At 48.3% G+C, this 27,567-nt stretch overlaps 14 protein-coding genes across 15 annotated transcripts; 10 read left to right on the top strand and 4 right to left on the bottom strand.

The window, feature by feature from the left end:
* Window positions 1–249: 249 nt before the first annotated feature.
* Window positions 250–1,122, top strand: FOXG_11602 (uncharacterized protein; the record flags this gene model as incomplete). Its single annotated transcript, XM_018391312.1, has 3 exons — window positions 250–298; window positions 355–900; window positions 956–1,122. The coding sequence occupies 3 exons, from the start codon at window positions 250–252 to the stop codon at window positions 1,120–1,122; spliced, it is 762 nt and encodes a 253-aa protein (XP_018249932.1).
* A 588-nt stretch (window positions 1,123–1,710) lies between these two features.
* FOXG_11603 (uncharacterized protein) lies at window positions 1,711–2,475 on the bottom strand (the record flags this gene model as incomplete). The annotated part of the gene is made up of 2 exons (XM_018391313.1): window positions 1,711–2,333; window positions 2,382–2,475. The coding sequence occupies 2 exons, from the start codon at window positions 2,473–2,475 to the stop codon at window positions 1,711–1,713; spliced, it is 717 nt and encodes a 238-aa protein (XP_018249933.1).
* A 940-nt stretch (window positions 2,476–3,415) lies between these two features.
* FOXG_11604 (uncharacterized protein) lies at window positions 3,416–4,350 on the top strand (the record flags this gene model as incomplete). Its single annotated transcript, XM_018391314.1, has 2 exons — window positions 3,416–4,109; window positions 4,214–4,350. The coding sequence occupies 2 exons, from the start codon at window positions 3,416–3,418 to the stop codon at window positions 4,348–4,350; spliced, it is 831 nt and encodes a 276-aa protein (XP_018249934.1).
* A 50-nt stretch (window positions 4,351–4,400) lies between these two features.
* Window positions 4,401–6,455, top strand: FOXG_11605 (uncharacterized protein). The gene is made up of 4 exons (XM_018391315.1): window positions 4,401–4,583; window positions 4,706–4,748; window positions 4,804–5,806; window positions 5,857–6,455. Exons 1-4 carry the CDS (start codon window positions 4,523–4,525, stop codon window positions 6,046–6,048), a joined length of 1,299 nt encoding a protein of 432 aa, XP_018249935.1. The 5' UTR covers window positions 4,401–4,522; the 3' UTR covers window positions 6,049–6,455.
* A 79-nt stretch (window positions 6,456–6,534) lies between these two features.
* Window positions 6,535–7,153, bottom strand: FOXG_11606 (uncharacterized protein; the record flags this gene model as incomplete). Its single annotated transcript, XM_018391316.1, has 2 exons — window positions 6,535–6,569; window positions 6,667–7,153. 2 exons carry the CDS (start codon window positions 7,151–7,153, stop codon window positions 6,535–6,537), a joined length of 522 nt encoding a protein of 173 aa, XP_018249936.1.
* A 698-nt stretch (window positions 7,154–7,851) lies between these two features.
* On the top strand, window positions 7,852–9,077 carry FOXG_11607 (3-oxoacyl-[acyl-carrier protein] reductase). Its single transcript, XM_018391317.1, has 2 exons — window positions 7,852–8,180; window positions 8,238–9,077. The coding sequence occupies exons 1-2, from the start codon at window positions 8,015–8,017 to the stop codon at window positions 8,936–8,938; spliced, it is 867 nt and encodes a 288-aa protein (XP_018249937.1). The 5' UTR covers window positions 7,852–8,014; the 3' UTR covers window positions 8,939–9,077.
* On the bottom strand, window positions 8,518–12,231 carry FOXG_11608 (dolichol-phosphate mannosyltransferase). 2 transcript variants are annotated; one of them, XM_018391318.1, is made up of 3 exons: window positions 10,178–12,231; window positions 9,765–10,126; window positions 8,518–9,712 (listed from the first exon to the last, which is right to left on the bottom strand). In XM_018391318.1, the coding sequence occupies exons 2-3, from the start codon at window positions 9,866–9,868 to the stop codon at window positions 9,094–9,096; spliced, it is 723 nt and encodes a 240-aa protein (XP_018249938.1). In that variant the 5' UTR covers window positions 9,869–10,126; window positions 10,178–12,231; the 3' UTR covers window positions 8,518–9,093. The 2 variants fall into 2 exon arrangements, with proteins under 2 accessions (XP_018249938.1, XP_018249939.1); XM_018391319.1 differs by having other exon boundaries at window positions 8,723–9,712; window positions 9,765–12,231.
* FOXG_20577 (uncharacterized protein) lies at window positions 10,800–10,997 on the top strand (the record flags this gene model as incomplete). The annotated part of the gene is made up of 1 exon (XM_018400858.1): window positions 10,800–10,997. The coding sequence occupies one exon, from the start codon at window positions 10,800–10,802 to the stop codon at window positions 10,995–10,997; it is 198 nt and encodes a 65-aa protein (XP_018249940.1).
* FOXG_11609 (uncharacterized protein) lies at window positions 11,263–12,120 on the top strand (the record flags this gene model as incomplete). The annotated part of the gene is made up of 2 exons (XM_018391320.1): window positions 11,263–11,296; window positions 11,444–12,120. 2 exons carry the CDS (start codon window positions 11,263–11,265, stop codon window positions 12,118–12,120), a joined length of 711 nt encoding a protein of 236 aa, XP_018249941.1.
* A 2,178-nt stretch (window positions 12,232–14,409) lies between the features above and the next one.
* FOXG_11610 (uncharacterized protein) lies at window positions 14,410–14,943 on the top strand (the record flags this gene model as incomplete). The annotated part of the gene is made up of 1 exon (XM_018391321.1): window positions 14,410–14,943. The coding sequence occupies one exon, from the start codon at window positions 14,410–14,412 to the stop codon at window positions 14,941–14,943; it is 534 nt and encodes a 177-aa protein (XP_018249942.1).
* Window positions 14,944–15,004: 61 nt separating this feature from the next.
* On the top strand, window positions 15,005–16,818 carry FOXG_11611 (uncharacterized protein). Its single transcript, XM_018391322.1, has 5 exons — window positions 15,005–15,349; window positions 15,414–16,103; window positions 16,160–16,286; window positions 16,343–16,399; window positions 16,451–16,818. The coding sequence occupies exons 1-5, from the start codon at window positions 15,286–15,288 to the stop codon at window positions 16,494–16,496; spliced, it is 984 nt and encodes a 327-aa protein (XP_018249943.1). The 5' UTR covers window positions 15,005–15,285; the 3' UTR covers window positions 16,497–16,818.
* A 2,347-nt stretch (window positions 16,819–19,165) lies between these two features.
* On the top strand, window positions 19,166–19,471 carry FOXG_11612 (uncharacterized protein; the record flags this gene model as incomplete). The annotated part of the gene is made up of 1 exon (XM_018391323.1): window positions 19,166–19,471. The coding sequence occupies one exon, from the start codon at window positions 19,166–19,168 to the stop codon at window positions 19,469–19,471; it is 306 nt and encodes a 101-aa protein (XP_018249944.1).
* A 1,484-nt stretch (window positions 19,472–20,955) lies between these two features.
* Window positions 20,956–25,083, top strand: FOXG_11613 (uncharacterized protein). Its single transcript, XM_018391324.1, has 3 exons — window positions 20,956–21,773; window positions 21,830–22,381; window positions 22,433–25,083. Exons 1-3 carry the CDS (start codon window positions 21,681–21,683, stop codon window positions 24,827–24,829), a joined length of 3,042 nt encoding a protein of 1,013 aa, XP_018249945.1. The 5' UTR covers window positions 20,956–21,680; the 3' UTR covers window positions 24,830–25,083.
* Window positions 24,874–27,024, bottom strand: FOXG_11614 (uncharacterized protein). Its single transcript, XM_018391325.1, has 2 exons — window positions 26,827–27,024; window positions 24,874–26,778 (listed from the first exon to the last, which is right to left on the bottom strand). The coding sequence occupies exons 1-2, from the start codon at window positions 26,880–26,882 to the stop codon at window positions 25,371–25,373; spliced, it is 1,464 nt and encodes a 487-aa protein (XP_018249946.1). The 5' UTR covers window positions 26,883–27,024; the 3' UTR covers window positions 24,874–25,370.
* Between the last annotated feature and the right edge of the window lie 543 nt (window positions 27,025–27,567).

The raw sequence follows: 27,567 nt of genomic DNA on the forward strand, positions 1-27,567 counted from the left end.
CCACCAACTCACATGATGTTGGCAAAATATCTGAGCTCGAAGGGTGAGTCCAGTCTGGGGGTCAGGCGATGATTCACTGCCAGCTACTGCCAGCTACTGCCATCTGTCAGGTTCTCCCAGACTGAACTAACTTTTCTCTTATGCCTTGAGTAAGCAGCATGAGCCCGGAGAACCAGAATATCTAGACAAATGGTATATCTCTCTGCTCTCCATCTTCACCCATCTTCTTCAACAGGCGTATCCGCGAACATGGACACTTCACCTCCCGTTCTCAACGACGACAAATGTGGTGTTCCCAGTATGTTACAGTGGTATTATATATCCAAATTTGATAATGGTTGACCTTTTAAGTAGCAGATTCTGTTACCCAAATCGTTACCGACGGCGATGTTCTGCTGGTGGTTGGCCCAAGCCAGCACAAGATTCAGGTCTCTTCGCATTTCCTCAAGCATATCTCGCCCGTTTTCCGAGCTATGCTCGATGCACCAATGAAGGAAGGAGAAGCTCTTGCAAACAAATGTGACGATGATGCCCCCGTTGAGATCGTCCTCCCCGAAGATAAGGAACAGCCGATGGTGCAGGTACTACATACCCTCTATGGCTCAGATCCAAGTGCCAGACGGTTCTCGAAGGGCGAAGTCAAAGAGATCGCAATTCTTGCAGAGAAGTACGGGATGGTCGAGCGTATCGCAATCTTCGCATCTTTCTGGCTTCGTAACGCCGTCAAGAAAAGAATTTCAGAAATTACCAAACATGTCTGGAACACCTTAGTCGTGGCGTATATCCTCAAGATCGATTGGGCGTTCTTCGACATAACCAAGGCCATACTCCAGACGAGGACCAGCCTCCTACAGTTCATAGGCAGCTTTCATGACAAGCATACTGGTCTCCGCCTAGGAAGTAAGTTGCGGAAATATTACAGTACATGCACAGATACTGACAATACTCATCTCAGCGGCTATTGAAGAACTGCGCAGCACCTACTTGGCGATGATGGCTAGGTCCAGAACTGAGATGGGCTTGTGCTTGTTCTGCTTTTCTCACGCAACCGAATCTTTCACTCAGCAGCGTGCAGGGTGCAGCTATCCTGATCGTCATTTTCTAACGCATCGGCTGGCATGAGGGAAAATGGAGATGAGTGCATCAGTCTTCGGGAAGGCCAAAAGGGAAAATGGAATGTTTGAAATCAGGCTACCTTAATAAATAGACTGATTGGACGCGATTTGTTTTGTACCAGTTTGAGCTGGATTCTCCAACTGTAATTGCTACCATTAAGCCGAGCTCTGTGTTCAATCTCACCTCACATCAGCTACCGTGAAGATAATAAAGGTAACTAATAATATTTCATGTCTTAGAAAAAAAGTATTTTAAAAATAAGAAAGACCAGACTTTTGCTTATTGAAGTCAAAATGAAAGAAGAAAAGGAACCTAATTGGGACCCAATTTGAACTTCCCTCCAACCCTGGGTATATTCTGTAAATATTTTGGTACTCTTTGACTTGAAGCCCTCTTGAAAACCGCCAAAATAATTGAATCCATGTTCTCTATGATCAGGACCGACACAAGTAGAAGCTTCCATAACCCCATCTAAATATTGGTTCGGCGCATGGTGCAGCACCTCCCATACAGCGAAATTGACTATGTTGATCCATGGCCCTTCCATAGTCCCGCCTAGCCTCACGAATCGAGCCTGGGTTCAACTCAAGTCAGTTAGGTATTTTGAGGGAGGAAAAATGTCTCACAGTAGATATCGACTTCAATACCGTGACCATCTGGCACCGGTTCTCGTAAGCGGGCGTTATAATATGGGTTCTCGTCCCTCACCAGTCGTTCGCTCAGTTTGGAGAATGCAAAACGGAGATCTGGGAGCTTATCGGGATCACTGAGAAACATGTAGTACGCTGCAATCATTAGGTGCCAACAGTCTTCCAGACCAAAGAACATATGGACAGGATGAAAGCGGCTGCTGCAATATCTTGGGCGGAACCAGTTTGGAGCAACCTTCTTGAATTCGGGAATCATCTCATACTTCCTGGCAAACATGACCACATCGTAGATCTCTGCTGGTCGCAGATCGTCCGTATGGGGATTGCCAGGATAGATGCTGCCAAATGCGTTTCGAGCCGCGGCAGCATCGTCGTTGGGAAGCCTAAGCTCATAAACCCGACCCGTATTGTCAGCGCCAGTGATATTGTGTTGATCAAGTATGCCTGCAAGAACACGCGAACACACGCGGACAGCCTGAACTGTGATCCGAAGCCGTTTTTCACCCGCTCCGACGATTAGTACAAGATTACCGTCGCTTACGATGTCTTGCTCGCATTCCGGAGTTCCTAAAGCATGGTCAGTAAAACGAAAGGAGTAAGCGAGAGGTTCCCTACCATCAACCAAGCTTACACCTTCTTGGTCTGGCATGGTCTGGCTTGATTCTGGCCGTGTGGTAGAGGACTCAGGATTGGGAGTTTGGATTGGCATAGTGATGGTTTAGAGATGCCGGAAGATGTATATGTGACTTGGGAATGTGGCTGGGTAACAGCAGGGCTCGTGGGAGGATGAAAGAGGAAAGGACGGAGTGCTCTCTACTGCTCAGGCAGACGAAATGACTCGAATAAAGTGCTAGGTAACCAAATTTATCGCTTCAGGAAGACCGTTGGTTGTGTGAGAGAGAAGAATCAGGGAATGGATGGGCAGGAGAAAATTCTGTATGAACACTTGCGACAGAGGACACGGAAAGGCAGTATAAACTACCAGAGCAGTCTGCGCAGAACTTTATCATCAAGAAAGTTGAAGAGCGAAAAATCGTAAGGAGAAGTACTTTGAGCTGTTGGTTGCTGATGCTGATAGGCCGGTGTTCTCCCGTCTTTGGTATGAGCCATGAAGACATCCTCAACCTGATACATGTATGTTACTCAGAAGTCACGCAATGAGAAAGCACCGACAGAGAATCATGAAGGCGAAAAGTCAAAAGAAATGTCACTCATTTACTGTTACGATATACAGACAGTCACAGAGAACGCGAGAGGCTCATCAGAGTCAACGGTTGGTTGCGTAGTACCGTGATCACTGAAGTAAGTGAAAGACTTCCGGAAGGCGGACATATGCTTCGGAATAGACTCCCTAAATCTGGGGAAATAAGATTATGTCAAATAATTTTGAATTTGATTTGAACTTTGACCTGTTTAAGCTTCTTGAGATGTGTATGTAAATTCTTGTACATTTTCACGGTTCTTGCCTTGTCGCGAAGCTGAAGCGCAGAGCATGTAAGGAAGTGATGCTACGACAATGAGGTCGGTCATGGCCATGAATCACTGTCCTCCAGGGAGTCCACTCAATTATAAGACTGTGTCCTTGTATTTGGCTAAGAGTTGGCTACCATTTCTGCAAGCAGCTTTCTCCTCTTCCCCACTCCAAGAATATGAACCCCGTTGAACATTTTGCTACACCAAGCAGTACAGACACCCCTTCTTCTTATTTGCAAGGTGCCCGCTACGCTTGGTCTCAAATGGATCTTACCCCAGACCAATCAGTCATGTCGAACCCAGAAGAGGCCACCGAGACTGTGGCCCAGCATAAGTTTGTTCGAGACTTGATACCAGGAGGCGATTTAATCCTCGCCGTTGGTCCCCACAGAACTCTCCTTAGAGTTGCGTCGGCCTTTCTGTGCGAGATATCGCCCGTCTTTGCAGTAATGTTTGGGCCGAACTTTGAAGAAGGCGATCGCTTGCGCAACCGACAGCCTGGAGATCCCGAAATGGTTCTCGAACTTCCCGATGACGACCCTTTAGCTTTCGACAACACAATCCTCGTGCTTTACGGGTCCGACCCCTCGACACAAGACTGTGACCCCGATGATATCCAGAAGATTTCGATTCTTGTTGATAAATACGATATGGTATCGCGCTTTGCCTTCGCTTCGGTGTACTGGTTTGCGAAGTATGCTTGGGCAGATGATCCTGAAGAGACGTGGCAACTCACAACTGCCGCTTACTGGATGCAAAACCCTGATGCTTTCTTTACTTTTAGTAAGAAACTTGTCAAGCAGCTACAACCTTCTCACTTGAGCTATGTCACAAGCATGCCCGACAAGGTGCTTGGGCTTCGCCTTTGCTGTAAGTCATCCACCAATTGTCAAGTTTCCCTCCCTCCAACGCATGCTCAGCTGCCTGTGCAGGTCTTGTGCCATTCATGTTGACTCAAAACTAATTCTTGTCAGTGGCAATCGAAGAACAGCGTGTCCACAAGCTCGCGAACGAAGTTAAAGGAAAAGGTCTCTGTTTGTCCTGTTTCGGCCGGACCAATCATGGGTTTACTTCGCGTGTCAAGGGGTGTAAGAATCGCAAATACCACTGATTCTATTGTTCTTTTTCGTAATTTAACTTCCGGGTTGCTTGCATTTGAGTCGTAAATTGTAATTGTTGTCGCTCGAAAGTATTTCCCGGTGATTATCCGAACACCCACGATACAGCAAGATCACAGCCTTCCCTTCATCAAAGGACATCGATAATTCATCAAATACGAGGCCATGAGTGAACCGCAAAGAACGGGGAGTCAAGGGCACTCCAGAAACAAGTCCATCACCAAGAGTACGCCTCAAGATGATTCCTGTGGTCGACGTTGACGCTGCATGATGCGGGGCTTCTCATGTCTCCAAATGAACATCGTTAACATGAACGACACCGGTGCGACACGGCTAACTCTGTCTCAGCCCGACCGCGATCCTCTACGAAAGGACCTCTCGATCTTGATGAGTGAGTAAAACGTTACCAGTTAGGTCGCGACCCGAGGTTGACACCTTGCTCACAGTGACCCGTTATTGTCACCTCAACAAGCGACCCCTCAGCGAGTGGTTACGCATCGCAATAGGATATCATCGCCACATCCGCGCTCATCTACAGCGACTCCAGTCTCACAACTGGGAGAGGCGAGACCTAAAGATTTTTCTTTTCTTCTAAGGCCAGAGATCTATCATCCTCTGACGCCTCTCAACGTCCCTGTCGCATTTCGCAACCCACAGAAGCAGCCCAATCCCGAGGCTCCCATTGAGGAGCTCCTTGCTAGCGGTCACTTCAGAGCAGCGGCTATTGCTGCTGTCCAAGAGCTCACAGGCTCTGGAGCCAGTGGGGGAATAAACCCCACGGATTCAAAGAGAATTTTTGAGCTTCTTTACACTCGACTGGCATGCCTTACCCTGATTGATGCGACTCCCTTGGCTGCTCAGGAGGTCAAAGCCTTGGAAGACCTCAACGACATCAGGAGGTATGTAGACGAAACTACCGGGGAACATCTGGTACCCTGGGAACTTAGAGTTCTCAATGTACGTCTTCAGTCACTTGGCTTCGGCGATTATCGCCGAGCTGTCATGAGTTACCATGACCTGGCTCGCGAAGCTCGTGATCGTATCAGCAAGGCAGCAGCCCAACACGATAACTCCGCAAGAGAGCTCTGGAAAGCTCGTCTTTACGATCTTGGTATCCAGGTTGCCGGAGCTCTGATTGAGCTCGAAGACCTGACAGGCGCAGCGCATCACCTCAGCACCCTACGGGATCGAGGTGATGGCAAGATGGCACTCACCAAAGCACTTCTGTGGCTGCACCTGGGTGACGTAGAAAGCGCAAGGTCCTGCGCACGCCAAGCCATGGAAAACGATGAAAACGTCGAGAAGCTAATTTTGGCACTCTGTGACATGGCTGACGCAGAGTACGAGACAGCCCTTGAAGCGTGGAAGGAATTGAAGGAAAGTTTGGACGACGAGATGGTCGGCGTTAACACAGCCGTATGCTTGTTGTATCTTGGGCGGATACAGGAGGTATGTTCATCTGTGATACATGCGATGACCAGCGTACTAAACTTTCTTAGGGACGCGCAATATTGGAGGGCCTTGTGGATTCTGGCTTATCATCTCATACGCTGTTATTTAACCTATCGACTATGTACGAGCTGTGTACCGAGAGGCATAAGAACCTGAAGCTCAAGCTTACAGAGAGGGTCGCTGGCCTGGAAGCTTCGACTGCAGGCTGGGAAAAGACAAACAGCGATTTCAAGCTATAGTTATATAATCTGAACAGATATATCATTTACTCGAGTACCGAGATAGGCAGGCCCCAGGGAGCAAGAAAACTTATGATGCTAAAACAGGGTGCCAAAATCAACTGGTCTAAAAGCCTGCTAAGATGTACCTAACTTGCCTAAGTCTTTTCATCCCTTAGAATAGAGGCCCTAAATTTTATTGCGTCTTGTAGACATGATACGTCAACAATACATCTTTTCTGAAGTGTACCAACCAATATTTTGAAGCCAATAGATGTATTAATGTGCAAAAGCCGCTGTTAGACCTCCTGAAATTTGGGTCTCAGTGAGCGTCAAACTCTCCCGAAACGTTTTCGACGAAAACAAAGTCCGTCGTGCTTGAAATCCAAACTCCGTGTCTTATTCGACGGCGCCTCTTCCACTCATCCAGTGAACTGAATGAACCGTAGTCATGCGTTGCATTTATAATAACTCCGTTTGCATTGGAGACACTGCAATCGTAACTTGTCAAGCATACTTTGCAAGAACCACGAGGTGAGCGCCTTGGTTCCTGTTTCAAATCCTCAAATCCCGTTACATGGCGTATTAAAGACCATGATGCACCCTGTAACCTCCCAATGGGACGAGCGAGCGGCTTACGACCCATAAAGTCCAGGTGGTTGCAGATAGGGATGTAAACATTCGAGCGCCAGGGCGACGGATCGAGGTTGGCGTTGAGGTGCCATTTTTCATGTAGGAGAAAACGACCACTTTGAATCTCGGGCGTGGCAGAGAAGCTCACGTATGATCCCCAATAGCTGCCGAAGCATGACTTGTAATAAGGCTGCATAATCAGTACAAGTGCATCTCTATACAATTCCCCAAGGCGGTTATATTTTAGGGCGAGTTGAACGTGCTGGTGTTGAACATCGTAGCTGATCCAACTGCACCGATGGTTGATCGAGTTATCCCGGCACAGAAGGGGTATTACTGAGGTGGGGGGACGGTTGACCGTGTGAAGCTTACAGCACTGCCTGCAGAAATAGAGGTCCGGCAGTACGTATGCGAGACCAAGCAAGAAGTCGACTTTGCCTTCAACGTTGGTGTTGGCCATGGTGCGGAAGTCCCTCTTCGCTAGGCGTTGCATGGTCTTGCAGGTCTGTGAAAGGAAGAACAAGGCGTGAAGCTCTGTGTGATCTAGGATGCACAGCATCACGTCAACTGGAAGTTCCAGCAGGCTACGGCTTCTAGAGTTGGTCGACATAATGGATAGCTGTGCTTCGAGTCGATGGAAGGATCCGGATTGATGAACTTGGGCTAAAGGAACCTAAAGCTTACAAGAATTTAGATGGTAGTTATTGCAGTGAGCCCTAAAAGTATAGGAATTTAGAAAAGGTTTTCTTGTTTCTATATAAACTCTGGAGATCATTTCTTTGAGAAAGTGTGTAAACCCAGAAAGCTTCTCCACGAAGTGTAATTGGGGGCATGGTGCAGCTGGTACATTTCAGAAAAGATGTATTAGATTGAAGCAGGATTCTGCGTATATAATCCGTTGAGATGATGACTGCCTCTATCTCAGTTCTGGAATGATAGATCTATGCAGATTATACCGGAATTCAACCTAGGTATAAATTATGATCAAGGCTGATGTATCACGTCTTCAAGGAGCCAAAAAAAGCCTAGGACCTGCTCTCGAAGGGATAAAAAGATTTAGGTAACTTTATGTACTTTTAGGCAATTTCATTGCGGGGATAGTGGATTTTTCGACTGGCTATTTTTGACAACCCAGGTTAAAGTCAGAATCTTTTTGCTCCCTGAGGTTATCCCCGTCAACCCCGGAGCTACCCCACATACCGCCATTGAGCCTCGGCTCAAATACGTCGATCTCGTCGATCCCCAGGGTGATTAAAGGACCTGAATCTGGGGAAATGCCCATGAATTCTGGTCCTATTCATTATTCCAACAATTTACTTTAATGACCCAATAGAGCACCACGCAGGAAATCAACATGTCGGACCGTGTTAGTCAACTCGCTGGCCATCTCAACTACCCCAAAGGCCTACTCGCTGGTCAAGTAGGTATAATCACAGGCAGCGGCCAAGGAATCGGTGCAGAAGCAGCCAGGCTCTTCGCTAAAGAGGGCGCGAAGGTTGTTGTTGCAGATATCGACGCGGGTTAGTGGCCTTATTCTTTGCTCACGAAACATTGATGTCTGACTCTAGCTCAAATAGAAAAGTGCAAGGCTGTTGCTGATGACATCAACAAGAATGGCGGCCAGGCTATAGCTGTGCCCGGAGATATTCTCAAGGCAGAATATATCAATGATCTGATCAAGAGAGCTGCGGACTTTGGCGATGGAAAGATCAATATCATCGTCAATAACGCGGGCTATACCTGGGATGGTGTCATTCACAAGATGACAGACAAGCAATGGGACACCATTCTCGCTCTTCACTGTACTGCCCCATTTACTCTCGTCCGAGCGGCGGCGCCTTATTTCCGCGTCCGCGACGGCGCTTCTCGTTGCATCGTCAACATTTCATCTACATCTGGAGTGCATGGCAATGCGGGACAGCTCAATTACTCTCTTGCAAAGGCGGGTATCACAGGCTTCACAAAGACGATTGCAAAGGAGTGGGGTCCCTCCTTCGGCGTGAGAGCGAATACTGTTGCCTTTGGACATATTCTCACAAGATTGACGGCGGCCAAAGAAGATGGTGCGTTCGTTACTGGACCAGATGGTGAGAAGATTGCATTGGGTATCCCGACGAAACAGAAGGAGGCGGCAGGTGATAATGCCCATGCAGATATTCCGCTGAGGAGAGCCGGTACTGCAACTGAAGCAGCGAGCGCTGTTCTGGCTGTAGCGAGTCCATTGTTTTCGTATGTATCAGGCCAGACCATCATGGTCACTGGAGGTCGTAATATGTAGAGTATATACAGGCGGCGAGTTAGATAGGGCTCCTGGATCAGTCGAGGAGGACATCAATTGACGAAGAAACGTGGTATTAGATTAAACGGTACTATACTTCCCCAAACGCCCCCATCCAACAAGATGTGTCCCTTTTGTGCATGTCATTCCCATTCTTAGACCTTGAGCCACAGGTTGAAGACACCCTGGGCATACTGAACAATCTCATCACCACCAAGCTTGCTCTCTCCATAAAGACGATCGACGAAAGAGATGGGAACCTCAGCGACAGTACATCCCATAGCCTTCGCTCGCACCATAAGCTCCATCTGGAAACTGTATCCCTTGCTCTCAGTGCTAGCAATAGCCTTCTCTAGCGCAGCACGCTTGTACAGTCGGAAGCTGCCCGTGAGGTCACTCACGCCAGGGCGGAGGACAGTATCGGCGAACAAGTTGGCACCACGGCTGACGAACTTGCGCTTGAGATCCCAACCGAAGACACCACCGTTTCCAGCGTAGCGAGTACCCGTGACGATATCGTAGTTGCCCTTGGCCTGGAGAGCGACCATCTCGGGGATGAACTTGGGGTGATGGGAGAAGTCGGCGTCCATGATGATGACAAAATTGCCGGTGACGAACTTGAGACCGTGGACGTAGGCTGTTCCGAGACCGAGTTTGCCAGCGCGGGGCTTGAGGACAACGTGGGGGGAGTAGACCTTGACGAGCTGCTGGGCAACTTCTTGGGTTCCATCGGGGGAGCCGTCGTCGACGATGATGAGTTCCCAATCGAGGTTGCTGTTCGGGTTAGCCTTTCGCCCTTTGAAACTGTGTGTAAGAAGAGACTAACTTCTCAGTAAAGGTACGGTTCAACAACCAGGTAATGATGGGCAGGTTCTTGCGCTCATTGTAGGTTGGCAAGATAACCGAGTACTTGTTCGTGTTTGCGACCATGGCGGGCGATTAGAAGGGTATCGTTTCGAAAAAGGATTTTAAATGAGAAAGCGACCTGAAGAGAAGAAAGATCAAAGTTCGATCGCGAACGACAAAATGAGCGTGGGAAATTTGGGGAATCGCGTTTGTTGGATGTCTTGTCGTTATTCGCGTCAAGCCACTCTAAGGGGACACCTTGAAGCTGGCGATTGGGGATGGACAGGGGTGACTAAGCTCACGATGGCTGCCCCTGAATTGGTGGTGGCTGTGCACGACTTGCTGTGGCTGGTGAGTTACAAGCTTTGGTTTGGCCGATGCCGATCTGCTAACATGGATGATTTTGGACCATGACATGACTTGCAGGTTGCAGGGCTCGCGATTGTCAATTCTGCGTCATGCTCGTCAGCTTTTGAAACAGCAGAGGCTTTGCTGGTCACTTAAGGTCTTTTTGTTGGGTCATCGACCGATTATTCAATATTAACCACGGCTTAATGTTGTTGAACAAGAACGTTTCCTTGCATCACTGGACACTTACCGTCTAGTACTGAAGACAGAGCCTCTTTACGTCTTCACCAACCTCGCGTCCACTTCCCCGGCAAAATCAAGTACCGGTACTAAGCCCATCCAGTGTCTCACTGGTTCCGGCGGTCCACCCCCTCAAGTCCTCTGTTTTCCAGATCGGTGGCTTACAATTGAAGCTTGTGGTTCCTTCGAGGAGCTCCCGACCCACCAAAGCTCCCTCTTGTTCCCCGCAAAGCACGCAAACGCCAGCTGGGAAAAAAGGACTAGGAACTGGGATCCTTGACCCAGAGACCAAAAGCCAATCCGAGATGACGACCAAGTCCGTCCCGATCTACAGAGTTCACACCGTCAAGTACGGGTGTTCCTTGGGCTAACCTCACAGTCCACAGAGTCGCAGTCGAGTGACGAAAGGGCGCTTTTCCTTGGCCCAATGCGTGCTATGCGTTCTCCTCCTCCAATTCCCTGGCTCATCCCGTCCAAGTATCTCGTCACTCGTTCCCCGCGGGCGAGGGACCTCGATGCTGTTTGTGCGCCCTCCACCTCGGCCTCGGAGCTACCCATGCCTTACCAATTTGCTTCTGGCTTCTCTCTCTGTGGTCTATGCTGCTTCTGTTTCTCGGCAAAGTGAGGTAGCTGTGGATGGACATGGCTTTGTGGAACCGACCGTCGTGACTTGCCTCGTGCCTTCCTCTGCCAACCTCACTCCCCTTCTTCGTGTCTCGTTCCCCGACTTTGACCTCCTTCCTACATCAACATTGTGAAGCTTCCTCACTCTTGTAGCCTCAGAAATTATCGCAAATATCTCTGGTATCCATTATTGACTTCGCCGTGTCGCGCAAAAACACGCTTATAAGCTAGAGTCAACTTGCGACAGCAATTGTTACGTCATCATCATGTCGGACGGAATCGCTCCAGCTATAGACAAAGGTATGTCCCATCGCCAGCCGTCTCAATGGCCTCGTTTCCATCGCGTCTGATGCAGCGCTTCGCAATTGACATGATCGCCATGGCTGTTTCGACCTCCGTGGCTCACCACTGCGCTTATACACGGAATTCTGAGCTGACATGCCCTAGTCGGCGCACCTGAACCCACGGCCCCCGAGGCCGAGGCCGGCGCTCCCACTTTGGACACAACGACAGCTCCTTCGGAGCCCGCCAAGCCGGAGGAGACCAAGCCAACTGACGGAGCCGGTGGTCTCCGCGCCCCGCCGAAGCCCGTCGAGGTTGCGTCTGTGCCAGAGACACCCGTCAACAACATGACACCCGCAGGTGGCACTCCACGACCCGTGCTCAACCTCGAAGAAGAACCAAAGGAAACGCCAAAGAATGAGGATGAGAATGCGTTCATCACTGATGCTCCAACTTCGGCGCCTGCTGTCTCCGCCCCAAAGGATGTCCCTATGACTGACAATGCTGCCGACGACAAGCCCGCGGGCATCAACGGCGCCAGTAAGCCTGAAGTCAACGACATCGCCGAAGCGGCTGCAGGCGAAAAGCGTAAGGCTGATGAGCCTCCTGCCGCTACCAACGGCGCATCCGCCCCCGATGCGGCAGAGAAGTCGGAATCGGAGGTGCGTGCCGAGAAGAAGGCTCGCGTTGAAGACGTCGCAGATGAGCCGACCGCCACTGAGAATGCTTCGCCAAACGGTAAGCACGAAAACGGGAAAGCTGCGAAGAAGGACAAGAAGGCCACCCCGGTTGCTGGGAAAACGGCACGCAAGACGCGAAGTCAGGGTCCTGTTGAGGTTTAGCAGCAATGCGAAATGGCAGGCTTTTCCTTGATCTATCATGATGGTTTATGAATGCTGCGGTACATGAGTTAGGGGTGGGACGGCGAAAATGGCGGATGGGAACGGGAAAAGGAACATCATCCCGAGATCTGCCTGGTTCAAGGATTTGTGGGTATATTTGTGCGTCAGGTAGTAAACATTGTTTGCATTTGCCATTTCATTAATTATACAGTGCTCTATTGATTAGGATGCTCTATCAGCGACTGTTTCTGCCGTGATATTGTTGTGCCAGACTGATAGCGCTGGCGGTCCTCATTTAAGCTAAGCCCAACCAAGCACCGAAGACCCATCCATTGTTTCCTTCGTAAAGCTGCGATTTCGGGGATCTGGCCTCGGAGAAGTGGAGTAGGTTCTGAACGTCAAGGTCGGGATACGTCTTTCGTTCGCAACCCAATGAGCATCCCAAAAGTACCTGTCTCACCAGGGTTGATCTCCTAAACACAGGAAGACATCGATAAGCGCCTCACCATCTTAAAATTCTGCGCGCCTGGCACTTTAGTACCAGAGAAAAGAAGCTGACGGTACCGCAGTATTAAGAAGGTCGATTCGACTGGGGCCAGGGAATGATATAGCAGTGAGAGAGATGTTAATGGTGTCTGTAACTGAATGACGAGGAGAAAGGTTACTTCTAGAAGAGTTCTCACCTTTTTGCCTAGGGACAGGGTTTCTGACAGCTTGCTAAGTGTGTTACTTGATTTGTTACCCAGAGTTGGGTTTGGGCCTGGTTAAGGATTAAAGCGTCGCTGAGGGAATTGACTGAATTTTAGGACGCTGTTTAATGATAATATTGTGATTGATGGTTGGAACTTAAGTTAGAGTCTCCTCTATTGGAACAAAATCGACAGATCGATAATGAGTCGCCTCATTTTGTTGTGTACTGGAAAGCTTCATATGTTCACAAAACTCTCTCCAAATTCCTTCATTATATATTGGCGGTCATATAGGCTGCACTACAGCTCGTCAACAAGGAGGAAACCTTCTCAACAGCTTCGCCAATCTTAGCTCCGAAAAGGGTTCTATTGGTGATTAAGTTTCGTTCTTGTGAACCGTATCAAGGTTTCAAGAAAACAATATATCAAAATGTGTTTGTTTTCTTTCTTATACAGTGGTATAAATAGCACTCTTTTTCTTTTTTCCTTCACACCCCAAACCCTAACATCAAACCCCAAATCGTCAAGCTACGCCTATAACATCGGCTCACTACCGCTTATACCGAGATCCTCATTTCAAAAACATCGAAAATGGCCGTATCATACATATTTGTGTTGCTTATAGGTTCATGCTATGGTGTTCTCTTTCGGATGTACACCGGCGGCCCTCCACCAGCTGCTCCCAGTCATCTCAGCCGCATCCGCCGCCTCGAATACTATCTATGTCACAGCACCTATAGACAGACGCTCCTGAGTGTGACTATGCTCCTATTATTCGGAAACATGCTTATCGCAATCGATGAGGGAAAATATTCACCCTGTATATTCTGGTCATATTCGAACCCAAGGCCCCTTTTGCAGTTCTTGACTGTGATGCTGCTGATTGCAGCTAGTGTTCTCTTCCTCATGGCATATGGAAGACGCAGAGACCCAGAGGCTGAAGCTGCCGAGAAGATCGATCTCTATCTTTCTTGTGTGCCTTATTATTGGTACTGAGTCTCATACAGGATGGCACTTTTGGGGGTTAGTCATGAAATTTCAACACAAACCCCAGCAATTGGCTAAGAACGTGCTGACTTTAAATTGTGATAGAAGGAATAGAATACAAGGAAGGATTTAACTTTCCGGAAAGGGTCTCGCAAGCCCAGGTTGCTCTAGTACTATATTTTAAGCATTCAGTTTGGGCTGGGTTTGGCTGAGAGCTGAAGATCTTGAAGGCAACTTGGCGGAACCAGAGGCTGCCGACTAGGGATAATGATTAGAAACTTCTTCCAAGCATAACTCTAAAAGACTTTATTCTCTTCTACATGCTTATAACTCGGGCTTCTTGTTTTTTTTTAAGTCAGTCTTTCCAAACTCCTGAAATGTATGCCCTTGAAGGCCCATTGGGGCTCCACAGTCGGGGTAAACGTGTTACCATTCGCAGAACCAACAACACGAAGAGCAAAAGCAAACCCATATTCATCTTAAAAAGAAAATCACGCATGACATATGTAAAGAACATATTCATTAAGGCGCACCGCTTGAAGTGTTTCTCCGCCATACATATTAACTTTATTTAGTGGAACTACTGTTCATTTATTGTGCAATCTCACTTATCATGGGTTCAGCGGTCTATCCAACGTTTGAAGTTGGTGACCATGTAGCTTTCATGGAGTTTGCCCTCATACATGCAAAAAAGTCACGACCAGCTGCCAACAAGTTCTGTGTCGGAGCCGTACTTGTTGACGCCACCAAGGGCAGAGTTATATCGACAGGGTACTCGCTAGAATATCCGCAAGATTATAAAGGAGACCCAGGTACAACGCACGCAGAGCAGTGTTGTTTCATTAAGATTGCCGACGAGCACAACCTTCCTGAAGAACGCATTCATGAGGTCCTTCCAACAGACACGTCACTGTATACAACCATGGAACCTTGCAATGAGAGACTGAGCGGCAATATGACTTGCGTGACTAGGATCTTGAGACTCAAGAGCGCCATCAAGACTGTTTATGTGGGGATCAGGGAACCAGGGACCTTTATTGCAAACAACGACGGACAGCAAAGACTCGAAGCAAATGGTGTCAAGGTCGTGTACCCCGTTGAACACTGGCGTGACAGGATCATTGAGATCTCAATGGCTGGGCACTGACTGGTTTAAATCGGTTCAGCTGAGAAAGGACTCACCCCGGAATGTTCCGTAAAAGCTACTAGGCTCAAGACGACAATATGTTTTCTTGCGCCCTCTCATACAACACTTTCCACCAACCTTCCAGATCATCACCGAGCAGAGCCTGATCCCACGTGCCGTTGGCTGCCGTTTATGCTTAATTTCGTGATGAGCGACCACTGATTAGGCCAGTCGGATATGTCGGTGGGTGTATGCCATGCAAACCAGGAACGTACGTTGTAGTTACATCTTAATAAGCCTGTCCCCTCTCTAAACCCGGTCGCATTTTGCGGCGTATAATGAACACATTCGACGCAAAATGAGATGGAACATAACGATATTAACCAAGTTGAATGCACTACCAGCATTGATCCAGCTGTGTTGAGAGGTAAGCTGGGGGAAAAGCCCTTGGAGAACCAGTAACATCGTCTCCATATTGACTGCTTTATAAGAGCTACCAGACGGATGCAAGATCACTTCCATCAAAAACCATGGAGTCAGCTTTTGGGCCAAGACTGGTCGGATCGATGTTCTGCTTGGCGATGGTACGCCTCAGTCGTTTTTCATCAAGGTTCTCTCGAAAGAGATAGGCATGAACATGGCAAAAGGGGAGTTCCATTCTATGAGCGCGATACATGAAGTTCTTCCAGAATTTGCCCCAAATCCCATCGCTTGGGGCACCTACGAGACCACACCAGATACACACTTCTTCGTCTGCGAGTTCCGAGAAATGAAGGAGGGTATGCCTGATCCTGACAAATTTGCCTCTCTTCTATCAGCAATGCATCAGAAAAGCGTATCGCCTCCCGACAAGTTCGGCTTTCACATCACCACTTACGCAGGAAACTTGCCTCAGTACGTGGCGTGGGAGGATAGCTGGGAGACGTTCTTCGCCAAGTCGATGAGACGGGCGCTTGACCTAGAGATTGAAATGAAAGGGAATAGTGACGAGCTAGATGTTCTCTCGGAAGCTCTTTTCAAGAAGGTCATCCCAAGACTCCTAAGACCACTCGAGAGTGACGGCAGAACGGTGAAGCCTTCACTGGTCCATGGGGACCTCTGGCATGCGAATGCAGGGATCGATGCCCAGAGCAACCAACCTCTCATCTTTGATGCATGCTGCTTCTTTGCGCATAGCGAATGTACGATCCCCCCTTCGACGGAACCATTACTTCTGCTAACCATTTTGAACCGACAGATGAGTTTGGCCAGTGGCGGCCAGCATGTAATAGGTTTGGAGATGAGTATATCGCTGCCTACAACAAACTTGCCCAGATTTCGGCACCCAAGGAGGATTTTGAAGGTCGGCTAGACCTCTATAGGCTGTGAGTTAAGAAGCACATCTCTCTCTTCCTGGTCAATGGGGCTAACGTCAAGCTAGGAGATTTGATACTCATGTGTCAGCCCTTTTTGTCGATGACGAGACACTTCGCACGCAGTGAGGCTATTCTTGAACTGTTGTAAGTTTTAGCTTCTAATTGTTTCACAGGGTTCTTGACGTTATGAGAGATCTGGTTCAGAGATATGGATACTAGAGAGAAGCAATATACGATACGCTGCGTGATCTCGTCAAGCCTCAGATGCCAGAATGTTGTCCCATCGGTAGCTTCAAAGCTGTTCCTTTAGTGGTGTATTCTGACTCTTCCACCTTTAACCTTACTGAACTGTCTAAGTGCAGTATGCGGTCTTTACTCAACTCTGAACGTGCAGCTTCATCAGTCAGGGAGTTGTGTTACTATTGTGTTCTCTCCCACTTCAGGACTCACGGATACCGGTCTTAATGCTTCTCACACCCCATTGCGGATCTCTCGTTTCTAGAATTGGCTATCGACCACTAACTCAATATTTCTTTGGCTAGGGAGAGATCCCAATCATCGACTCCGAAGCTTAGCACGAAGTTAATCTTGTGAGCATCGTCATCTACTCAGGTCACATCGTGACAGTTTACAGTTTTTCTTTACTTTGAGTTTTATTTGTGAATGCAGGCCGAGGCGCAAAGTTTGTGTGCCGAGAGAGGCAAGATGACATTGCCAAACTCTGATGCTGCCACGTCAAGTTGTTCCTTTATGAGTTGTAATACAAAACTGTATCCCCATGTGTAAAGGTATGGAATATGTTTCTTTTTAATACTTCAATTTGCCCTCTTCCCAGACTTGCTTTTCGCAACAGACAGGTCAAGATACCACGACTTCCCTCGACATCGCCCACTTCTCAAATCCCCATATTCTATAGTGCACTGTACAAAAGTCTTTTCTTTCGTCCTCTTCCTAGAGGGAGCTCCGAGGTTTCGTCACACCCTGGGCTACAAGCCTCCTCTACCTGCTCCATCTCACCTTACCTACATGGCTCGCTACTGGTATTATCTGTCCCACAGTCAATGCTTAATCCAGTTTCTGGGCATTCTATCCGTCGGTTCTGTTACCTTTGTAGCCTTGAGAATGGGTAGGAAAGCCTGGGAGACAGTGATAACTTTGGTTCCCCGATGGTGGCCCGCAAGCTAGTGAGAAAGCATTGCTCCTTGTGCTGCTCCCAACATATCTGATCAGTGGCTTGAAAACAGCACATGAAGCAACCGATGGCTAGAGTATAAGATTTAATTAGCAATTGACAGGTATTCGATCCAGCTCAGCCCTATCCTCGTGCGTTACAATGGCTAGGAACAATGCTAATGCAAAGGCTAGCTTTCAGTCAGATGATCAAATTGTTAATCCTTTTCTGTACTGCGGACAATGATTGGATGAGAACAAAATTGGTTTGTCAAATCGATTCAAAGGAAAGTCGTACTTGAATCGAAGAGAGACGGAAGTGGATCTTGCCGTCGAATATCATGGCCTTCAATGTCTGATGTCGAAGCTTGTCTCCTACTTCACGCGGGCTCATTTGCCAACATCTCACCGAGGCCCTCGATTTTCCATGACACAATTAATACTCTAAAGAAAGAAGCAATGCGATCACTTCTCAGAATTACCTAGTAATGAAGGATCCAAGGCTATGACGATATTGACTGCGGACTCTCATCAAGCATATTGGTGAGACTCGGAGGATTCCGTAGTCACAAGACAGGCGATGCCAGTGGATGAGAACTTAGGTCAGATTCTGTCTAAATTTATCTGCATTATAATATAGGGCTGAATAAGCTTGTCTGATCATCCAACCTCTTGTCTTGGATGTCGGACTTGAACTTGTTGACTTCCAAGGATATCTCCGTCCAAAATATACTCTTATCACATTGCAGTCGCCAAGATGCTTCAAATGTGAAAATAAAATGTATTGCTTGAGAAGCAGATTTCTTCAGGTCAAGCAAAGGAATTATCTTAGGTGTCAGTCGGCTCTGTATACATACCATGATCAAAAGCTTTTTCTTACAGATCAAACCCATGAATTTGGCCAGAACATGGCCAGAACGTAAGAGACTCAAGTTACGGCTCGCCCTCCTCCATCATCGTAAGGCGTTGCCGCTTACATCTTAAGATTAAGCTTTACTATGGTAATGAGGAAAAGATGCGGGATTGAAGGGATTCCCTCTTATTGTATAGGTAGGCAGCCCTGCATTAAGTTTTGACATACTCTATCGATTTAGATAACATGATCACCCAATAGTCAAGATACAGGAGACAATAAAACTTAGGATATCTATCCTAAGTGGCAAAAAGACTTAGTTAAACTCGGTATATTTAGCTTAGACTATAAGGTCAGAAGTATTCCTGTCCCCTGAGTTTAAGTTAATGTCTTTGATGTTAGGTAAGAAGCCTTTTATCATGGTTTGCACGCATCACGCCTCTGGTATGACTCTATCTAGGGAGTTTATCATCATTTAACTTTTCCATTCACAACCTTGATACGTTTTCACTTTACAGAAGTGGCGTCAAGAAACATATAAAAGGGACGATAGGCCTCATGATTTAACTGACACACTTCCACCTTTTTTTTCTCAAGCCGGCCAGCGCGACACTCGATTCGGAAACATCAAACATCAGTCATTTGCTATCCTCCAACCACGATCCTCAAGATGGGTATACAGTTAACGATCGTCATCGCTGCACTCTCTGTGCTGATTCGGCTGATAGTCATCTACGCCATACCTTTTCTCAGGCGTACAGGGGATCCAGAGGCGCATGCATTGTTGATACTTGCCCAATATCCGATCCCCTTACTCTATGAGCTGCTGATGCTCGATAACCCAGTTCCAGCTATCCCCTCTGACATGCGGCCGATCGTCCGCTTCTTTTACTACTTATTCCACAAGCAATGCATCATCCTCTATCTGCAAGACTTGGCCATTCGTTTCACGGTTAACGGAATCCTGGCATTACAGAAGAGGAGCTGGTCGCCATTTGTCAACACAAGCCGACCATTAGACAAGATGACGCGAAAGCAAATTGCAAAAATTGTTATCTTCGACGAAGTTATGCTCTGGGCCTTGACTGCTTTTCATATCTCTGATCGCACATACCGTGATCAGAGTGCTTGGGACAGAGTTCAATTTCGTCTTGAGGACGCCATGGAATAAGACAACAAGACACGGTAGAAGATGAAAGGCTAACAAAGCAACAAAAGGATACTCAAAACTCGTCCCCCAGAGAAAAATACGAGAGGACATAATATAGCTTCGGCAATGTTGATACAGACTTCCTATTTTTCTCAACTTTTGCCGTTTCTTGAGAATGTTTGCCTCAGTGAGCAAGAAGACTTCTGTACCCTAAACTTAGGTGCGAAAATTTTGTTTTAAATCTTTTCATTGCTTAGGATAGAGATCCTACCTAAGTTTCTTACTCATAAGGGTACCACAGCTGCGTACCTTAGCTAACGTACCTCGGATGAGGCTTCTTGTAATCGCACACGTCACGTGGCCACATCACGAAGAAAGCTAGAAAAGAGAAAAAATGTTTTCTTTTTTTGTTGGTTGTTTCAGAATTGCGAACAAGCTTTGGTAGCTCGACGGGCCCCTCGGCACATAAAACGTGCGATATTTTTTTTGGGGACTTTGGGTTTCCCGATTTGACACGATTTGTTTTCCCAATTGCGATCGGGTTGCGTGTCGATATGTCATTGAGCATGAACTATTTTACTAACTTGTAAGTGGCGAGTCGGGCGGGTAAAAGGGCCTTGGTACTGGGCATCGATCAAGATCCCATCTGGTTTTTGTTTTGTTATGGGGAAAAGGGCGTGAGAATGAGAATGAGTGAGAATCAATAAATGAATGGTAAGGCGGTTGAGGCGCAAGTGTCAGAAACTGCAAGATTAATTAATTGTTTATTATCATTCATGCCACTCAATCCATGTCAGGAACAATGCATGACATGTCTCTCAAAGGCCGCCTTCAAAGTCAACAAACGAAGAGAGCAAAAAGGATCGCCGTCGTAAGAAGAAAGCGTTGTAACGCAGATCGATCGCCAAAACTTTGACATCAACCGTTTGGCCAGCAAAGTGCCAGTGCCAGCCAGAGAGCATCCCATCACTTTCCCCTTCTGGAAGAGCAAGTCTGTTGGAATGTTCGTATTCTCAGCGTCTTCGAGACGCCAAAAATTCATGTCCCAGGGGATCCATCCAATGCAGGGGCAAAGGTCGAGAGGGCGTGGCGTACCCAGAAGCTTGAAGGAGGGAGACGATTGGCTGACAGGGGTCTCCCGGCCCGTGCTACGGTTGAAGAGGGTCCCCACTGCAGCGGGTCGAGAGGCGTCAAAAATAGAACTTGAGAGTGTGAAGCTGGGTCTTGGACTTCTTGGTGAGGTCTTATCCCCACGGAGGCCGCGTGCCAGGGTAAACAGTTCTACCTAGTCCGTACGGAGATGGTATGAAGACTTCAAGAAGTAGGTAAATAATCAGTAATATTTCTAGGCATGAGAATGATGGTGCTGTTGGCATTTTTAAGTGGTCATCAACTGACACTGTTGATCACAGGTCTCGATCATTCTATCATGACTAGCGCTTGGTTGAGCATCTCTAATACAGGGGACTTTTTATTGGCTTCATTCACTTGCTCACTCACCCTCACGCTGCCACATTGATGCATAATGGATGCCAAGCTTTTTCTATTGATGGCTTCCCCCAAAAGAAAAAAACTGTCTAGAGTCTACCCCCATGATAATGGGATCCATCCCATGTCAGTGTCATGGCTCCTTAGTTCTTAGTCGTGTCTTAGTCCGAATAGAACCCACCCCCAGCCCTACTTTTACCCTTCTTTACCTTTACCTCCTTCTTTACTTTACTCTACCATAACATCGCATCTCTCCGTATCATCGGACCTTATTCAATTCCTTTGTTTTCTTTCCTTTTATCTTATCCCCATCATCGTCGCCTGTCCCTGAGTGACGCCATATTCCGATCGCTTCGCCCCCTTTTGGCGCCTCGTCCTTTCGCTCACGGGCCTTCCCGACTAAGCTTCTTTTACGACACAGCGACTCTCGTTTATTAAGGGTTCTTTGTTTGCGACGATTGATCTGTCAAGTGGCGCCTGACCTCGAGTATCTCCATCTCTCCAGTCGCCCCTATAGTCTCGCCCTGATCAGCTCTTATCTTGTCTGCGATCCATCCTTTGGACCCCTGCGAATACGAGACTATCCCCCGTCTGAACGTCAATCTCGACTCTATACACGTGGCCGACAACAATAAAATCGGAGAGCTCGGGGAAACGTCGTCGCGCCATAGACTTCAGTGCCATTAGACACTTGAGATAAGCTCCAACGTCTTCGCCCGTTGGCGGAGCTCTTGCGCCCGATATGGATTATACAGCCCACCTCTACGGTCGGCAGCAAGAAGAGGATACTGGCAAGCAATTGCTCGATCTTCTTCAAGAACCCTTCAGTCAACAGGTATATCCCAACGCATGATATCACAAGTTTCCATCCCTGCTAACGCCGTCCGTCAGCTTCAAGCTGCCTCACTGTATTCAGCTTTAGCAACGTCGATCCCTATCACAATCGGCATCGCCATCATCTTTTCGATCCTACGACCATACCATCAGGCCATTTATGCCCCCAAGTTGAAACATGCCGACGAGAAGCACGTACCGCCGCCTATAGGAAAGGCCCCGTGGTCGTGGATCACGACATTATGGCAGACCAAAGAAGAACAGCTTGTACCATTGATCGGTATGGACGCCACTGTCTTCCTGCGCTTCGTTCGCATGTGCCGTAATATGTTCCTTACCTTGTGTGTCACTGGTGTTGGTATTTTACTCCCAATCAACTACACAAAATGGAAAGAGTACAAGGGTGATAAAACAGCCAACTGGGTTCTGAATATCACCCCCCTCAATGTATTTGTTCCGGCAATTTGGTCCCAGGTCATTATCGCCTGGTGCTTCAATTTCATCGTCATGGGCTTCCTTTGGTTCAACTATAACAAGGTTCTTCAGCTCCGGCGCAAGTATTTTGAGAGCGAGGATTACCAGAAGAGTCTTCACTCTCGAACTCTAATGGTAAGATCAGAAAAATCTACTACCAGATAGCGGTTACTCACACGATTGCAGGTATTCGACATCCCCAAGAAGGGCTGCTCCGACGAGGGTATCGCAAGAATTATCGATCAGATTGCCCCCAACTCATCTTTTGCTCGAACCGCTGTTGCCCGAAATGTTAAGGAACTTCCGGAGCTTATCGCGCAGCACGACCACGCTGTTCGCAAGCTTGAGAAGGTCTTGGCTAAGTACCTCAAGGACCCCAAGAACGTCCCAGCTGCTCGACCCATGTGCAAGCCCTCCAAGAAGGACCGATCTTACGGAACTTATCCCCGAGGCCAAAAGGTGGATGCTATAGAATACTACACCCAACGGATTCGTGATCTCGAGATTCAAATCAAAGAAGTACGCGCCACGGTAGACAAGCGAGGCTCGATGCCTTATGGTTTCGCGAGTTACGCGGATATTGCAGAGGCTCACGGTATCGCCTACGCTTGTCGTAAGAAGAAGCCTGTCGGTGCCACAGTCAGACTCGCACCTCGGCCCAATGACATCATCTGGGAGAACATGCCTCTGTACAGCAGCACTCGAGGACGAAGACGGTGGATCAATAACTTCTGGATCACTCTTCTGACTCTTATCTGGATTGTTCCTAACCTTGGTATTGCCATCTTTCTCGTTAACTTGCAGAATCTGGGCAAGGTTTGGCCTGCTTTCAGAACCGAGCTCGCTGCCCATCCTAAGGTGTGGGGTGCTATTCAGGGTGTTCTCTCTCCGGCGATCATGTCCCTGACATACCTCGTTCTGCCTATGATCTTCCGTCGACTCTCAGTCAAGGCTGGTGACCAGACCAAGACTGGACGAGAAAGGCACGTTTTGGCCAAGCTTTACTTCTTCTTCGTCTTCAACAACCTTCTTATCTTCTCCATCTTCAGTGTCATCTGGAGTTTCGTGTCCAACGTCGTCAAGGATACGACTGGAGAAGTCAAGCAGGATGTGTGGGAGTCCATCAAGAAGAACGACATTGCGTCGTCCATGTTCATAGCTCTGTGTAACACCAGCCCGTTCTGGGTGACGTATCTGCTCCAGCGTCAACTTGGTGCGGCCATAGACCTTGCCCAACTCTGGCCGCTCGTGCAAGCCTTCTTCCTCAAGAAGTTCTCAAGCCCAACACCCCGAGAGCTTATTGAGCTCACTGCCCCGCCGCCTTTCGAGTACGCCAGTTACTACAACTACTTCCTTTACTACGCTACAGTCACCATGTGCTTTGCCGGTATCCAGCCTCTGGTCCTGCCAGCAACAGCTCTTTACTTCCTTATTGACTCGTGGCTCAAGAAGTACCTTCTCCTCTACCGCTTTGTCACCAAGACTGAATCCGGTGGAATGTTCTGGCGCGTCATCTTCAATCGTTTCATCTTCGCAACCATGCTTTCCAACCTGGTTGTCATGTTGACTTGCTGGGTTCGTGGCAATCAGGGGTCGCATATCGAATTCTACAGTCTGATACCGCTGCCATTTATCATGATCATCTTCAAGATTTACTGCAACCGCGCCTTTAACAACAAGATCACCTACTACAGTATTGTGGACGTTACCAAGACACCCGAGAACGGTGTCGATCCCAAGGAGAACCGTATGCGTAGTGAGCGATTGGCGAACCGTTTTGGCCACCCTGCACTTTACCGACCTCTGATTACTCCCATGGTTCATTCGAGCGCGCAGAACCTTTTACCTGCTATCTACAAGGGTCGCCTGAGTGATGGCAGAGATGTCGATTCGGGTGATATGATGACAGTTAGTGGTTACTCGGATATGGTTTCTCTCGATCCTATGCAGAAAGGACGGCCAGGCAAGAGTGCCAACAACGTTCCCGGTTTCGAGTTCGTGTCAGACAGCCAGATGGACTTTGAGTATTACAAGAACCGAGCCGAGTTCGCAGAGGACCATGGTGGAGGCGAGATCTACGGTCGACCTGGAGAGATTGGTCGCCCTGGTACACCTGGATCAGTCGATGGCAGCGATTTCTCACGACCCGGCACACCGGTGGGCCGAACTGGTTCTCCCTTTGCGGGTGGAGCAGCTCAGCAGCAACGTCTCATGTCTCTTGCTAGCAACACGAGCGGCGACACTAGCTATTCAGCATACCGACCAGGTGGCGCTCCCAATACCGGATTTACACAGCAAATGACTCTAGGCACAGAGCCCCCCGCTCGTGGCCGCAGTCCTTTGTACTCGCAAAACAACGGAAGCTCATCGGGCCTCGGATTAATCTCGAACGCCGCAGCTCCCGCATACAGCAATCTCAGCACGCCAGGCCGCATGACGCCTGTGCAATCACCTGGGCCTTCAGTCGGCGCTATGGGCGGCGGCCCTCAAGGCTACAGCGGTCTTGCACAGAACGAAGAGCCTTCATACGATTACTTCCGCGGCAATAACCGCGCGAGGAGAAACCCCGGCGAGGGATGGTAGAGACGTTCCGAAAAGGAGACGGTTTCATTGCATAAAATTTGCGAGGCGTTTGGGTAGATTGGGAATAGGTCCTTAACGACCTCTTTTGAATTGAATTCTAGAATGAGGTGGACTGATGTGAGATGATCCGGGCACACCTCCAAGAAGAATAGAATACTTTGGATTATAGCTTTTAATGCACAATAGCCCTTACCATTTCATAACGGGAATATGATTAATTTTTCTCAAGAAACATAAACCTCGTATCGATCATTATGTTAGAGACTAAAGACTTGGCTTTGCGCTGATCTTAAGCTTCAACTGACATGGGCATGTCCCAGATCTTGTTTCATCCCTGAAGGGCCTTCGGGGTCTCCCAGAGCTCCGGCATTTTCGGGATCCGACGTGGCCGTCCCCGAGAACCAGGGATTCCGGGATCACTCTCTTGCCGCTCAGAGCCTTGAGTCTCACTCACCATGGACGGGCTTGAGCCATTGAGACCCTGTGTCAAGCTCCCATGCATAGACCATCTCTACAGTGACTGGCATCATAACACTTCAGGCTACGACTCGTCAGTAATAATCCCCGTCTCATGCAGCCGCCTTAGATATGTCGCGAGATCTTCTTTCAGCCCCTCAATGATCTTATCTTCCACGATACCATCATTCCATGTAATTCCCATCGTCAAGGGACCGTTCTTGACACTTGCAACACTAACACTCATAGGATCACTTGCGACCATGACGCCATTTGTAAACAGCATGCGATGAATACTCCTCTTACCCGCCTCCTCAGCAGGAGCTGAAAGAGTGCCGACATTGCTAACTTCCCACGACCGAGGTCGCGGCTGGCCATCCTTCTTCCGTAGAAGCGCTTTCCAATCAGTGACGGTCGCGAGTACCTCCATGTCATCGTCTGCGGGGATTGTAGATGTCTTTTTCTTGAGCTCGTCTTTGACTTTCCTAGCGTGGCTCCAGATAAGGTCGTTGATCTCAACACGCTTTGCAGCTTGGAAGGCAGCCACTGCTGACGAAGAGTGTTCGTGTGACATGCCGGTCACAGCACCGAACAGTGCGTCTTTGATAGCAGGGTCAGCTTTGGGTGATATGTAGGGACGCATGCTTATGGGTGTTGAGGAGATGAAGGCTGGAGCGGTAGGAATACGTCTCGATAGTGATGTAAGGACAAGCGCATGCAAAAGACCCGTCAAAGAAGTCCCATGAGCGCGCGACTCTTTGAGGGTAGTTATTACGACTGCGGGTGGTATATCCACGGTAACCAAGCGAGCCTTGTGGCGATCGAAGTCAATAGGTTCACCAGCCCATATCTTTGGCGGGGCAGGAGTGAGGAACCAAGGTCGGTATCGTTTCCATAGAAGAGTAGCTCGGCCAGATAGTGTCGACGTATAGTCGATGACCTTCTCTTGCGGCTCAGGGAGTACTGGTGGCTCAGGAAAGGAGAGAACTTCGGGGGCCGCTGGATTCGCGGGCAGAGAGTTCAGTTGGGCAAGAAGTTTCTCATGAAATAGCCTTCCACCCATGCCGTCCATAAGTGAGTGGTGAAAGGCAAAGACTATGTTCTCGAAAAGAGGAGCTCCGTTGTCTTCTCTGACGCCGGACGGTCTGCCAACGACGACCCGCCACGGGGGTCTCGTCTCAATGTTCTGCCAGAACTGGTCGTGCAGCTCACAATGTAAGTCGTTCAGGCACTTATCATGATCTTCTTCAGGACCCCAGGTACGAAATTCCACGAAATCGCTCAGTCTCATCTCAGGCACGTGTGTAAAGTAGGCTTCCATGTCGCCTTCTCCTCGGATGCCTACTCGGAGCATAGGGTTCTCATCGATGATATTTGCTACGGCAGCGAGAATGGCTTCATTTGGAGATGTATTTGGCGGGACATCATAATGCGCTGATACTATGACACAACGATACAAGCCGAACAAGTGATAGGCAGCAGAGCCGGTCTCTCTGGTAGTTGATGAGCAAGTGTTAATAAAGGTAGTGTGGTTGACTTACAGGATACCTAGACGGCGAGCAGTACGGATCTCAGGGTTGTTTGTCATTTTGACCATTGATTTGAACAAAGTCAAGATTCATCAGCTGTAGTGTTTTGTGGCAACTCCGTATCTTATGCCCAGTTTGACAGCAACCAACGACCAACAAATCGCACGATATCATGTGTCGTCATATCACTGATAGAATAGGAAGGAGGAGCGAAACAAGACGAGTTGGGACGAACTAGGGTAGCTTCTACTTGGCTACTTTATTCCGTCTCACATCAGCGTTTGGGTTGCATTCATAATAGAGATAACAAGATATCTGGACCCATTGTAGAAACATGAATGAGCTAACTACTTTGATCAATCTTGATTGTTAGAAAGGTGTAAGATAGAAACCCATGAATTGTGCCAAATTGCATGGTTGGCATCAACAATGATCTATTAGATTTAACTAAGCTTATGCTATTTTTGATAAGGCTGAGTTAACAGCAAGCCGCCAACCATGGTTTAAGCAGATTGGAGGAAAGTTTAAAAGTGTCGGTGGATATTCAGACGGGTAAATTTCTCATCTGAGCCAGGTCATAACCGTAAAGGTCTCTAATAAAGGTTATCATTATGACACTTGCGGTAGCTGTAAATTGGTGGTGATGCCGCGGTAACGGTGAGACGTGGTCGGTGGAACGGTGACCCCACCTCCGTTAATGACGGGACGGGGACACTATGACAGGCCATCCATGCTCATGCTCGGCCACTTTCT

Source organism: Fusarium oxysporum, chromosome 10 (genome assembly GCF_000149955.1).
Source record: "Fusarium oxysporum f. sp. lycopersici 4287 chromosome 10, whole genome shotgun sequence".
Taxonomy (NCBI): Eukaryota; Fungi; Ascomycota; class Sordariomycetes; order Hypocreales; family Nectriaceae; genus Fusarium; species Fusarium oxysporum.

Coding starts and splice junctions, on each gene's coding strand:
- FOXG_11605 (XM_018391315.1), top strand. CDS start 4,523: ATGAGTGAACCGCAAAGAACGGGGAGTCAAGGGCACTCCAGAAACAAG. Junction 4,749..4,803: donor GGACCTCTCGATCTTGATGA/GTGAGTAAAACG, acceptor CCTTGCTCACAG/TGACCCGTTATTGTCACCTC. Junction 5,807..5,856: donor ATCTTGGGCGGATACAGGAG/GTATGTTCATCT, acceptor AAACTTTCTTAG/GGACGCGCAATATTGGAGGG.
- FOXG_11607 (XM_018391317.1), top strand. CDS start 8,015: ATGTCGGACCGTGTTAGTCAACTCGCTGGCCATCTCAACTACCCCAAA. Junction 8,181..8,237: donor TGTTGCAGATATCGACGCGG/GTTAGTGGCCTT, acceptor TAGCTCAAATAG/AAAAGTGCAAGGCTGTTGCT.
- FOXG_11608 (XM_018391318.1), bottom strand. CDS start 9,868: ATGGTCGCAAACACGAACAAGTACTCGGTTATCTTGCCAACCTACAAT. Junction 9,713..9,764: donor AACCGTACCTTTACTGAGAA/GTTAGTCTCTTC, acceptor TAACCCGAACAG/CAACCTCGATTGGGAACTCA.
- FOXG_11611 (XM_018391322.1), top strand. CDS start 15,286: ATGGAACATAACGATATTAACCAAGTTGAATGCACTACCAGCATTGAT. Junction 15,350..15,413: donor TGATCCAGCTGTGTTGAGAG/GTAAGCTGGGGG, acceptor CTGCTTTATAAG/AGCTACCAGACGGATGCAAG. Junction 16,104..16,159: donor CTTCTTTGCGCATAGCGAAT/GTACGATCCCCC, acceptor TTGAACCGACAG/ATGAGTTTGGCCAGTGGCGG.
- FOXG_11613 (XM_018391324.1), top strand. CDS start 21,681: ATGGATTATACAGCCCACCTCTACGGTCGGCAGCAAGAAGAGGATACT. Junction 21,774..21,829: donor AAGAACCCTTCAGTCAACAG/GTATATCCCAAC, acceptor GCCGTCCGTCAG/CTTCAAGCTGCCTCACTGTA. Junction 22,382..22,432: donor TTCACTCTCGAACTCTAATG/GTAAGATCAGAA, acceptor ACACGATTGCAG/GTATTCGACATCCCCAAGAA.
- FOXG_11614 (XM_018391325.1), bottom strand. CDS start 26,882: ATGGTCAAAATGACAAACAACCCTGAGATCCGTACTGCTCGCCGTCTA. Junction 26,779..26,826: donor GCTCGCCGTCTAGGTATCCT/GTAAGTCAACCA, acceptor ATCAACTACCAG/AGAGACCGGCTCTGCTGCCT.